The 13,231-nt window shown below is 47.9% G+C and overlaps 1 protein-coding gene across 9 annotated transcripts in view; it reads right to left on the bottom strand.

Moving 5' to 3' along the window:
• Window positions 1–13,231, bottom strand: part of SYCP2 (synaptonemal complex protein 2) — a 1,046,702-nt gene that overhangs the window by 579,049 nt on the left and 454,422 nt on the right. For 8 of the 9 annotated variants that reach the window (XM_063959338.1, XM_063959341.1, XM_063959339.1 and 5 more), the window contains one exon: window positions 10,616–10,715. In XM_063959338.1, coding sequence (XP_063815408.1) covers window positions 10,616–10,715 — 100 coding nt within the window. The remainder of the gene's footprint in view (window positions 1–10,615; window positions 10,716–13,231) is intronic. The other variant, XM_063959340.1, reaches the window with a different exon arrangement.

Raw genomic sequence — 13,231 nt, 5'->3', positions numbered from 1 at the left:
AAGAAAACCGATAAGGCTGAAATTTGTACTTTAATCGAGCCTAACTTTAAGCCCGCATCCACACCCGCTTGTAGAAAATGGAGAAAACGCCCTAGCTGAAATTCTTCCGTAGGAGCCTTCTTGGATTCACACCAAGACACATATTTTCTCCAAATATGGTGGTAATGTCTAGACGTTACTCCCTTCCTAGCCTGAAGAAGTGTGGGAATGACTTCACTGGGAATACCCTTTCGGGCTAGGATCTGGCGTTCAACCGCCAAGCCATCAAACGTAGCCGCGGTAAGTCGTGATAAACGCACGGCCCCTGCTGTAACAGATCCTCTCGTAGAGGAAGAGGCCACGGATCTCCTATGAGTAACTCCTGAAAATCTGGATACCAAGCCCTCCTTGGCCAGTCCGGAACAATGAGGACCGCCTGAACCTTTGTTCTTCTTATGATCTTTAGCACCTTTGGGATGAGTGGAAGCGGAGGGAACACATACACCGACCGAAACACCCATGGTGTCACTAGCGCGTCCACTGCTATTGCTTGAGGGTCCCTCGACCTGGAACAATATCTCTGAAGTTTCTTGTTGAGGCGAGACGCCATCATGTCTATTTGAGGAATTCCCCAAAGACTTGTCACCTCTGTGAATACTTCTTGATGAAGACCCCACTCTCCTGGATGGAGATCGTGTCTGCTGAGGAAGTCTGCTTCCCAGTTGTCCACTCCTGGAATGAAGATTGCTGACAGAGCGCTTGTATGTTTTTCCGCCCAGGGAAGAACTCTTGTGGCCTCTGCCATTGCCGCTCTGCTCTTTGTTCCGCCCTGGCGGTTTATGTGCGCTACTGCTGTTATATTGTCTGACTGGATCAGGACGGACTGATTGCGAAGATGTTCTGCTTGTAGAAGGTCGTTGTAAATGGCCTTTAACTCCAGCACGTTTATGTGTAGACACATTTCCAGAGTTACTGCCCCCCAACCTCGGATACTTGCATCCGTGGTTATTAGGATCCAGTCCTGGATCCCGAACCTGCGTCCCTCTAGGAGGCGAGAGCTGTGCAGCCACCACAGGAGTGAGATTCTGGTTTTGGAGGACAGGATTATTGTCCGGTGCATGTGCAGATGGGATCCGGACCACTTGTCCAACAGGTCCCACTGAAACACTCTGGCATGGAATCTTCCGAATTGAATGGCCTCGTAGGCCGCCACCATCTTCCCCAGCAATCGAATGCATTGATGGATTGACACTCTCGCTGGTTTCAGAATTAGTTTTACCAAACTCTGAATTTCCAAAGCTTTCTCTTCTGGAAGAAAAACTCTCTGTAATTCTGTGTCCAGAATCATTCCCAAAAACGACAGCCATTTCATTGGATTCAACTGTGACTTCGGCAAGTTTAGGATCCAAACCATGTTGTTGTAGAACTGTCAGGGAGAGCGTAATGTCCTGCACCAGCTTGTCTTTGGATCTTGCCTTTATCAGGAGATCATCCAAGTTAGGGATAATTGTGACTCCTTGCTTGCGAAGGAGAACCATCATTTCCGCCATTACCTTGGTGAAAATCCTCCGAGCCGTGGACAGACCAAACGGCAACGTCTGAAAACAGGATTTTGATACCTACCGGTAAATCCTTTTCTCCTAGTCCGTAGAGGATGCTGGGGACCACATCAAGACCATGGGGGTATAGGCGGTACCGCAGGAGCCATGGGCACTCTTAAAACTTTTCAATGGGTGTGAACTGGCTCCTCCCTCTATGCCCCTCCTCCAGACCATAGTTATAGGAACTGTGCCCAGGGAGACGGACATTTCGAGGGAATGACTTACTTTAATACTAGTGGTGAGATACATACCAACTCACACCCTCAACCATGCCGCACACATGGCATTCAACATAACACACGCCAACAGGCATGAAACAATTGCAGCAACATGCTGAAACTAAGATAACACAACTTGTGTAACTCGAATAAGTAAACTGCAGGTAAAATACGCACTGGGACAGGCGCCCAGCATCCTCTACGGACTAGGAGAAAAGGATTTGCCGGTAGGTATCAAAATCCTGTTTTCTCATACGTTCTAGAGGATGCTGGGGACCACATCAAGACCATGGGGTTTATACCAAAGCTCCAGGGCGGGAGAGTGAGGATGACGCTGCAGCACCGATTGACCAATCTTTAGGTCTTCATCGGCCAAGGTGTCAAACTTGTAGAACTTTGCAAATGTGTTTGACCCTGACCAAGTAGCTGCTCGGCACAGTTGTAATGCCGAGACCCCCGGGCAGCCACCCAGGATGAGCCAACCTTCCTAAAGGAGTGGGCCTTTGCCGACGTCGGTAACGGCAATCCAGCCGTAGTATGAGCTTGCTGAATCGTATTTCTGATCCAACGTGCAATAGTCTGCTTGGAAGCAGGACACCCAATTTTGTTGTGAGCATACAGGACAAACAGGGCCTCTGTTTTCCGTATACGAGCCGTTCTAGCAACATAGATATTCAAAGCTCTAACCACATCTAGAGACTTTGATTCAGTGAATGTGTCAGTAATTACTGGCACTACAATAGGTTGGTTTATGTGGAAAGATGAAACCGCCTTAGGAAGAAAGTGTTGTCGGGTTCTCAACTCTGCCCTATCTTCATGGAAGATCAGGTAAGGGCTCTTGTGAGACAAGGCCCCCAATTCAGACACCCGTCTTGCAGATGCCAAAGCCAAAAGCATCACCACTTTCCAAGTGAGAAACTTCAACTCTATCTTTTGTAGAGGCTCAAACCAATCCGATTGAAGGAACTGCAACACCACGTTAAGGTCCCATGGTGCCGGTGGAGGCACGAATGGAGGCTGGATGTGCAGAGCCCCTTTCACGAAGGTCTGAACCTCTGGAAGAGAGGCCAATTGTTTTTGGAAGAACACTGACAAGGCCGAAATCTGGACCTTGATTGATCCCAATCGGAGGCCCGCCTCCACACCAGCCTGTAAAAAAATGGAGGAAATGTCCTAAGTGAAACTCTTCCGTAGGAGCTTTCTTGGATGTTTCGACGTTACTCCCTTTCTGGCCTGAATAAGAGTGGGGATGACTTCCTTGGGAATACCCTTCCTGGCTAGGATCCGGCGCTCAACAGCCATGCCGTCAAACGTAGCCGCGGTAAGTCTTGATACACGCACGGCCCCTGCTGCAACAGGTCCTCGCGAGGGGGAAGAGGCCGAGGATCTTCTAAAAGCAACTCATGAAGATCTTGGTACCAAGCCCTCCTTGGCCAGTCTGGGGTAATGAAGATTGCTCAAACCCTTGTTTTTCTTATGATCCTGAGTACTTTTGGGATCAGCGGAAGTGGAGGGAAGACATATACTGACGGGAAAACCCACTGGATCACTAGCGCATCCACTGCTACTGTATGAGGGTCTCTCGACCTGGAACAGTATCTCTGAAGCTTCTTGTTGAGGCGAGATGCCATCATGTCTATTTGAGGAACTCCACTTGTCACCTCTGCGAAGACTTCTTGGTGGAGGCCCCACTCTCCTGGATGGAGATCGTGTCTGCTGAGGAACTCTGCTTCCCAGTTATCTACTCCCGGAATGATATTGCCGACAGAGCTTGTAGATGTTTTTTCTGTCCAGCTGAGGATTTTTGTCGCCTCTGCCATTGTCGTTCTGCTTTTCGTTCCGCCCTGCCTGTTTATGTACGCGACTGCTGTTACATTGTCCGCCTGAATCTGCACGGGACGGTCTTGAAGAAGATGTACCGCTTGTTGAAGGCCATTGTAAATGGCTCTCAGCTCCAGCACGTTTATGTGAAGGCAGGCTTCCTGATGTGACCAACGTCCTTGGAAGTTTTCTCCCTGAGAGACTGCTCCCCAGCCTCGGAGACTTGCATCCGTGGTTACCAGGACCCAAGTCCTGAATCCCGAACCTGCATCCCTCTAGTAGGTGAGAGCTGTGTAACCACCACAGGAGCGAAATATTGTTTTTTGACGACAGGATTATCTTTCGGTGCATGTGTAGGTGTGACCCCGACCACTTGTCCGACAGGTCCCACTGGAATACTCTGGCATGGAACCTGCCAAACTGTATGGCCTTGTAGGCCGCCACCATCTTCCCCAACAACCGAATGCACTGATGGATCGACACAATTGATGGTTTCAATATCTGTTATTACCATTTTCTGGATTTCCAGAGCCTTTTCCACCGGAAGAAAAACTCTCTGAACTTCTGTGTCCAGAATCATCCCGAGGAAAGACAACCTTGTCGTCAGTTCCAACTCTGACTTTGGGTAATTTATGATCCACCCGTGTTGTTGGAGTATTGACAGAGAGAGTAATATGTTTTGTAACAACTGCTCCCTGGATCTCGCCTTCATCAGGAGATCGTCCAGATAAGGAATTATATTGACTCCTTTCTGACGAACGAGGACCATCATCTCCGCCATCACCTTGGTGAATACCCTCGGCGCTGTGGAGAGGCCAAAAGATCACGTCTGGAATTGGTAATGGCAATCCTGAACCGCGAATCTCAGATAAGCCTGGTGAGGAGGATAAATGGGAACAAGCAGGTAAGCATCCTTTATGTCCACCGACACCAAATAGTCCCCCTCCTCCAGACTGGAAATCACCGCCCGAAGTGATTCCATCTTGAATTTGAACCTTTTCAGGTAGTAATTCAGATCCTTTAGGTTTAGGATCGGTCTGACCGAGCCGTCCGGCTTCGGAACAACAAAGAGGCTTGAATGAAAACCCCGCCCTTTTTGTGACAACGGTACCAGGACTATGACCTGGTCCTGCCATATTTTTTGGATTGCCGCTGTTACTGCTTCTCTCTCTGGCGGAGAAACTGGCAAGGTCGATTTGAAAAATCGGCATGGGGGAACTTCTTGAAACTCCAGTTTGTATCCCTGGGATACTATTTGCAACACCCAGGGACCCAGGCCAGACAGAATCCAACCTTGGCTGAACAGTTTGAGACGTGCCTACACCCGAGCGGCCTCCCGCGAGGGAGTTCCAGCGTAATGCTGAGGATATGGCAGTAGTAGGTGTAGACTTCTGCTCCTGGGAACCTGAAGCCGCTGTGGACTTCTTTCCTTTTCCCCTACCTGCAAAGAAGGGGGAACCTCTCGCCTTTTTGTATTTATTGGGCCGAAAGGACTGCATTTGCGGGTGATAGGACTTTTTTGCCGGTGCAGGCGCAGAGGGCAAAAATGACGACTTACCTGCGGTAGCTGCCGAGACTAATGCATCCAGGCCATCACCAAATAAGGCCTCACCTTTATATGGGAGAGCCTCCATGTTTCTTTCGGAATCAGCATCCGCGTTCAACGCCCGCCTAGCCGATACTGCCATGGTAGCGGCTTGTGAACTCAAGAGTCCAATATCCTTCATTGCTTCCAGCATGTAGGCGGCAGCGTCCTTGATATTTCCTAACTTAAGGAGTATCTCATCTTTATCAATCGTGTCAATTTCTGATGAAACGCTTTCTGACCATTTTTCAATAGCGCGACTCACCCACGCGCAGGCAATAGTGGGCCTGAGCAGCGTACCATTGGCAACATAAATGGATTTCAATGTCGTTTCCATTTTACGGTCTGCCGCCTCCTTAAGTGAAGCCGTGCCAGGTGCAGGGAGAATTACCTTCTTTGTCAACCTGGAAAGTGCACTGTCTAACACAGAGGGTGACTCCCATTTTTTCCTGTCCTCAGCCGGGAAAGGGTAAGCTATCTGAATCCTTTTGGGAATACGAAATTTCTTATCAGGATTCACCCACATCCCTTCAAAGAGAGCATTTAGTTTGTTTGAAGGAGGGAACGTGATTTTGGATTTCTTTTCCTTACATAAATAAGCCTTCTCCTGAGGTACAGGAGTGGTTTTTGTAACCTCCAATACGTCCCTTATAGCCACAATCATATATTGTATACTTTTTGCCAATTTATAATCTATCTCCCTGGAGTCACTATCGTCGACACAAGAATCAGAGTCCGTGTCGGTATCAGTGTTTACAACATTCGCAAATGGTCTCTTATGTGACCCGGAGGGGCCGCCTGCATAAGGAATAACAGCATCCTGAAAAATCACAACTTCCACAGATTTTCTGCAGCATGCAGCCTTAGATTCAGACTTATCTAATCTTTGGTTAATCAGATGCATACTGTCACGTATCTCTTTCCTCCATGCAGGCTCTTGGTGTGCCAGTAACGCCACCACATTACAACTCTGTGTCCTTAAAATGGCTTCCTCCGGGGAGGAACTCCCTGCCTCAGACATGCCTCACACGTGTACAGCACACTCACAGACACACTGGGATTTATTTGTGGACAGACCCACAGTAAAATCTGTCAGAGGGACACAGTATAGGAGCAGCCAGTTCACAAACCCAGCGCCAGTATGCTATGCCTGCGAACACAGAATGCCCACAGCCAAATAGCGCTTTTAAACAGTAATTCACACTATTAAATGCACCACAATCGCTTTGTGCTCCCCCTTAATAGCACCCTGTACTTGTCAGAAGTGGAGGAGAGGACCGGTGTGTACTCTGCAGCCTGAGGAGAGAGAGAAAATGGTGCTGAGCAGTGTGCTGGCTGCCTGAGGAAGAAGCTCCGCCCCCTCAATGGTACGTCCTTACACTCAGTTAATCACTCCAATATCTATACTGGCGGGGGTAGGGCTGTGCCAACGGCACCTTATGCCCCCTTTTAGCCAGTATTGAGATGTCTATTTGCTGCCCAGGGCGCCCCCCCCCTCCCGCGCCCTGCAGTGCCTGTGTGTGTGGGCAGCAATGGCGCGCTGCGCTCCCGCCAGCCGCGCCGGACCTCAGCCGTCACTTACTTGATAGAAGTTCATTCTTCTTATACTCACCTGTCTTCTGACTTCTGGCTCTGCGAGGGGGGTGACGGCGTGCTGTGGGAGTGAGCATCTAGACCCGGCTAGCGTTCAGTACCCTTCAGGAGCTAATGGTGTCCTGTCAGCCAGAAGCAGAGCCATGAAACTCTTTAGGAAGTTGGTTCTGCTTCTGCCCCCTCAGTCCCACGAAGCAGGGAGTCTGTTGCCAGCAGATCTCCCTGAAAATAAAAAACCTAACTTAAGTCTTTTCCAGAGAAACTCAGTATAGCTCCTCAGAGTGCATCCAGTCTGCCTGGGCACATTTCTAAAACTGAGGTCTGGAGGAGGGGCGTTGGGGATGAGGAGCCAGTTCACACCCACTGAAAAGTCTTAAGAGTGCCCATGGCTCCTGCGGAACCGCCTATACCCCATGGTCTTGATGTGGTCCCCAGCATCCTCTAGGACGTATGAGAAATTGGTAATGACAATCCTGAATAGCAAATCTCAGGTAAGTCTGATGCGGAGGATATATGGGGATGTGTAAGTAGGCATCCTTTATGTCGACCGACACCATGAAATCCCCTTCTTCCAGACTGGAGATCATTGCTCGGAGAGATTCCATCTTGAATTTTCTTAGGTAAAGATTGAGGGACTGTAGGTTCAGAATTGGTCTGACCAAGCCGTCCGGCTTCGGGACCACAATCAGGCTTGAATAAAAGCCTTCTCCCTGTTGAGATGGGGGAACCCTGATAATGACTTGATTTAGACACAACTTTTGTATTGCATCGCATACAACCTTCCTGTCCGGAAGAGAAGCTGGTAAGGCCGATTTGAAAAAACGTCAAGGGGGAACGTCTTGAAACTCCAGTTTGTACCCCTGGGACACTATTTCTAAAACCCATGGGTCCAGGACCGAACAAGCCCAGAATTGACTGAAGAGCCTGAGACGTACCCCCACCGGTGCGGACTCCCGCAGAGGAGCCCCAGCGTCATGCAATGGATTTGTCAGAAGCCGGGGAGGACTTCTGCTCCTGGGAACCTGCCACGGTCGGAGATCTTTTACCTTTTCCTCCTACTCTATTAGCAAGGAAGGAATAAACTCTGCCTTTTTTGTATTTATTTGGCCGAAAGGACTGCATCTGAAAGTGGTGAGTTTTCTTTTGTTGTGGAGGAACATAAGGCAAAAATGACGACTTACCCGCGGTAGCCGTAGATACCAAATCAGCGAGACCGTCACCAAACAAGACACTACCTTTATACGGAAGAGACTCCATAGCTTTCTTAGAGTCAGCATCAGCATTTCATTGATGAATCCACAATGCCCTCCTAGCTGAGACTGCCATGGCATTGGCTTTTGATCCCAAAATGCTAATATCTCTCGCCGTTTCCTTTAGGTAGGCTGCAGCGTCCCTGAAATGACCCAGCGTTAAAAGGATGCTATCCCTATTTAGGGTATCTATATCAGATGACAAGTTATCTGCCCACTTTTCGATAGCACTACTCACCCACGCCGATGCAATGGTTGGTCTGAGCAGTGTACCTGTGGTGACTTAATGGATTTTAACGTATTTTCCTGTCTACGATCCGCAGGATCCTTAAGGGATGCCGTGTCAGGAGACGGTAAAGCCACCTTTTTAGACAACCGTGATAGAGCCTTGCCCACAATGGGGGGTGACTCACACTTTTCTCTATCCCCAGAGGGGAACGGATATGCCACCTGAATCCTTTTGGGAATCAGAAACTTTTTGTCAGGATTTTCCCACAGTTTTTCAAAAAGAGTATTCAGTTCATGAGAGGGAGTAAACGTTACCTCAGGTTTCTTTCCCTTATACATACAGACCCTAGTATCAGGAACAGCCGGGTCCTCATTGATATGTAACACGTTCTTTATTGCCACAATCATATACTGAATGTTCTTTGCCAATTTTGGGTCTAATCTGGTATCACTATAGTCGACACTGGCGTCAGTGTCCGTGTCGGTATCTGTGGCTGCCAAATGAGCAAACAAACGTTTATGTGCCCCCGAGGGGGTCTGGACCTGTGATAACACATCCTCCACAGATTTCTTCCATGCCTGGTTCTGAGAATCAGATTTATGTAATCTCTTATTAATAAGAGCCACATTAGCATTCAAGGCATTCAACACATTCACCCAATCAGGAGTCGGCGGTGCCGACAGGGTCACTCCCACAGCCGTTTCTGTCCCTAACACAGTCTCCTCCTGGGAAGAGCACTCAGCCTCAGACATGCCGACACACGTGTAAGGACACCCACAGACACACTGGGCAAATAGGGGACAGACCCACAGTAAAGCCTGTCAGAGAAACACAGAGGGAGTTTGCCAGCTCACAACTCAGCGCTCAATCCCGGTTCTGAAACGTTAATATAAAGCCTCAGACCAGTAGCGCTTTTATAATAACTTATATTTGCACCAAATTAACTGTGCCTCCCCCCCCCCGTTTTGCACCCTATTACTTGTACAGCAGTGTTGAGGAAGGACCAGCGTCTCTGAAGCTCTGTGAACAGAAAATGGCGCTGATGAGAGCTGTGAGGGCTAAGCCCCGCCCCCTTCATGACGCGCTTCAGCCCCGCTATTTTTTAAGATAATCATCCTGGCGGGGGTTAGGATTTAGTGCCTAGGCACTTATATTCCACTTTGCCAGTCTTAAATAATGATGTTTATGCTGCCCAAGGCACCCCCCCTTCCCTGCGCCCTGTAGTGCCGCTGTGTGTGTGGGAGCATGGCGCGATCGCTGTGCGGTACCTCAGAAGCCGTCACTGAAGTCTTCTATCTTCTTCTACTCACCTGTCTTCTGACTTATGGCTCTGCAAGGGGGGTGACGGCGGGCTCTGGGAATGAACCCCTAGGCGTACCTAGTGTTCCAAACCCTCAGGAGCTAATGGTGTCCTGTAGCCAAGAAGCAGAGCCTTTAAACTCACTAGAAGTAGGTCTGACTTCTCTCCCCTAAGTCCCACGATGCAGGGAGACTGTTGCCAGCAGTTCTCCCTGAAAATAAAAAACATAATATAAAGTATTTTCAGAGAAACTCAGTAGAGCTCCTCTAAGTGCATCCAGTCTGCCTGGGCACAGATTCTAAAACTGGAGTCTGGAGGAGGGAGGAGCCAGTTCACACCCCTTTCAAAGTCTTAAAGTGCCCATGTCTCCTGCGGATCCCGTCTATACCCCATGGTTCTTGAAGTGTCCCCAGCATCCTCTAGGACGTATGAGAAAACATATGAGGACACATCTATAGGTACCACAAACCGGCACAGAGGGAACCACCATGTACTACAAACAAGCACTGAGGGAAAACAGCTCCGCTGACCCAGGTGACCAGGAGGATAAGGTACATAGGTTGTAGGGTTAGCCAGTATTAACCACCATATCCTCTACAATTGGCACTGGACTTCCATGACCCCGCAATCCATGTTGTCAAAAAAGAGCCTAAACATTATGTGACAAAGTCACCTCATTTTTCTTTTTTTTCTTTTATTATTTTTAATGAACATTATTTTCCAAATATGGAATATATTAGTGCCTTACACACTCATTCATGCAATATAATAAATATAAACCACACAGAACTTGTACATAATTTTTGATTACTTATTACAACTAAGCAGTTTGTGAGTACACTTAATAGCGCAGACCACATGTATCTACAGTATACCATGTAATGGAACAGTTCCTAAAAGCAGAATGTGATCATACTCATACAGTTATGCGGACAAAGCATAAATGCCTACAGTTAAACGTGCTTTGCTTCCACATAAATGAATTTAATGCACTATTGCAAGAATTTGATGAAGTAGTAACAAATACTGTGTTACTCACATGTTGATGTTAATGCAGAAGGGTTACCTGCTTTGAAACCACCAGTTATGGTAATATTCATTGATGCCTCTGAAACTTTATTTCGACTTGGTGTAACTAACTAAAAAATAAATTTTAAAAAGTATCACTAAAATGTAAAGCATATACTGTAATTTGCAGCTAAATTATATATAGAGGAGAGATACAGTATGAAATCAAATATAAAATCAGACAATTTCTTTCACGTTGCAACTACTTGGATTATCCTATGCTTTGTGAACTGGCTCATTAAATTCAACAGAAACTTCTAGTCCTGTAAACAATGGATACTAAGCACAGCATTATCGACTAGCATCAGATATGAAAGCATAGGCAGATATGATTTTATCTTTAATGAACTGTGATTCTAAGTTGCATGCAAACCACACGCAGTGTCGATGTACACATAGTTGACCGATTATGTGCTACTGCACATGCGCAAAAATCTAGAAAACCCCTACGGTGCATGTGTTACCAAGAGTGTATGCAAAAATAGGATTTTAATACCTACTGGTATACCGTTTTCTCCTACTCCGTAGAGGATGCTGGGGACTCCAAAAGGACCATGGGGCATAGACGGGATCCGCAGGAGACATGGGCACACTAAAAAGACTTTGACTGGGTGTGAACTGGCTCCTCCCTCTATGCCCCTCCTCCAGGCATCAGTTATAGGAACTGTGCCCAGGGGAGACGGACATTTCGAGGAAAGGATTTTTGTTAAACTAATGGTGAGATACATACCAGCTCACACCACACACACACCGTACAACTGGATTAGCAGGAATACCAGATAACAGTATGAACTAACAACAGCAACAAGCTGAATATAACTGATACACAACCTTCGTGTAACCGAAAACAACAAGTATCAATACAACTGCAAGTAACAGTCCGCACTGGGATGGGCGCCCAGCATCCTCTACAGACTAGGAGAAAAGGATTTACCGGTAGGTATTAAAATCCTATTTTCTCTTACGTCCTAGAGGATGCTGGGGACTCCAAAAGGACCATGGGGTCTATACCAAAGCTCCAGACCGGGCGGGAGAGTGCGGACGACTCTGCAGCACCGATTGAGCAAACATAAGGTCCTCATCAGCCAGGGTATCAAACTTGTAGAACTTAGCAAAAGTGTTTGAACCCGACCACGTAGCTGCTTGGCAAAGTTGAAGTGCCGAGACCCCTCGGGCAGCCGCCCAAGATGAGCCCACCATCCTGGTAGAATGGGCCTTCACTGACTTCGGCAACGGCAATCCAGCCGTAGAATGAGCGTGTTGAATCGTATTACAAATCCAGCGTGCAATAGTCTGCTTGGAAGCAGGATTTCCAATCTTGTTGGAAGCATACAGGACAAACAGAGCCTCCGTTTTCCTAACAAGAGCCGTTCTGGCGACATAAATTTTCAAAGCTCTCACGACATCAAGAGATCTTGGCACCGTCACGGCATCCGTAGCCACAGACACCACAATAGGTTGATTAATGTGAAACGAAGACACCACCTTTGGCAGAAATTGTTGACGAGTCCTCAATTCCGCTCTATCCACATGAAAAATCAAATATGGGCTCTTGTGAGACATAGCCGCCAATTCTGACACTCGTCTGGTCGACGCCAAAGCCAAAAGCATGACCACTTTCCAAGTGAGAAACTTTAACTCAACCTTTCGCAAAGGTTCAAACCAGTGAGACATAAGAAACTGTAACACCACTTCAAGATCCCACGGTGCCACGGGTGGCAGAAATGGAGGATGGATATGAAGCACTCCATTCACAAAAGACTGAACCTCAGGAAGGGCGGCCAATTCTTTTTGAAAGAAAATAGATAAAGCCGAAATCTGCACTTTTATGGAACCCAATTTCAGGCCTGCATCCACGCTTGCCTGCAAAAAATGGAGGAAACGACCCAAGTGAAATTCCTCCGCAGCAGCTGTTTTGGTTTCACACCACGACACATATTTTCTCCAAATACGGTGATAATGTTTTGCCGTGACCTCCTTTCTAGCCTAAAGGAGAGTGGGGATGACTTCCCCGGGAATACCTTTACGAGCTAAAATTTGGCGTTCAACCTCCACGCCGTCAAACGTAGCCGCGGTAAGTCCGGAAACACGCATGGCCCCAGCAGTAACAGGTCCTCTCTTAGAGGAAGCGGCCAAGGATCTTCTATGAGCAATTCCTGAAGATCCGGATACCAGGCCCTCCATGGCCAATCTGGAACGACGAGTATTGCTTGAACCCTTGTTCGTCTTATGATCATCAGCACTTTTGGAATGAGAGGAAGTGGAGGGAACACATATACCAACTGAAACACCCACAGAGTTACCAGGGCATCCACTGCACTGGCTTGGGGGTCTCTTGACCTGGAACAATACCTCGGAAGTTTCTTGTTGAGGCGAGATGCCATCATGTCTATTTGTGGGATTCCCCAACACCTTGTTACTTTTGCAAACACCTCTGGATGAAGGGCCCACTCCCCTGGATGGAGATCGTGTCTGCTGAGAAAGTCTGCTTCCCAGTTGTCCACGCCCGGAAGGAAAACTGCTGACAGAGCGCTTACGTGCTGTTCCGCCCAGCGGAGAACTCTTGTGGCCTCCGCCATCGCCGCTC

This window comes from Pseudophryne corroboree, chromosome 3 (assembly GCF_028390025.1).
Source record: "Pseudophryne corroboree isolate aPseCor3 chromosome 3, aPseCor3.hap2, whole genome shotgun sequence".
Lineage (NCBI taxonomy): Eukaryota > Metazoa > Chordata > Amphibia > Anura > Myobatrachidae > Pseudophryne > Pseudophryne corroboree.
The sequence above is the reverse complement of the archived record's forward strand: the minus strand, read 5'-3'. Positions and strand labels throughout refer to the sequence as shown.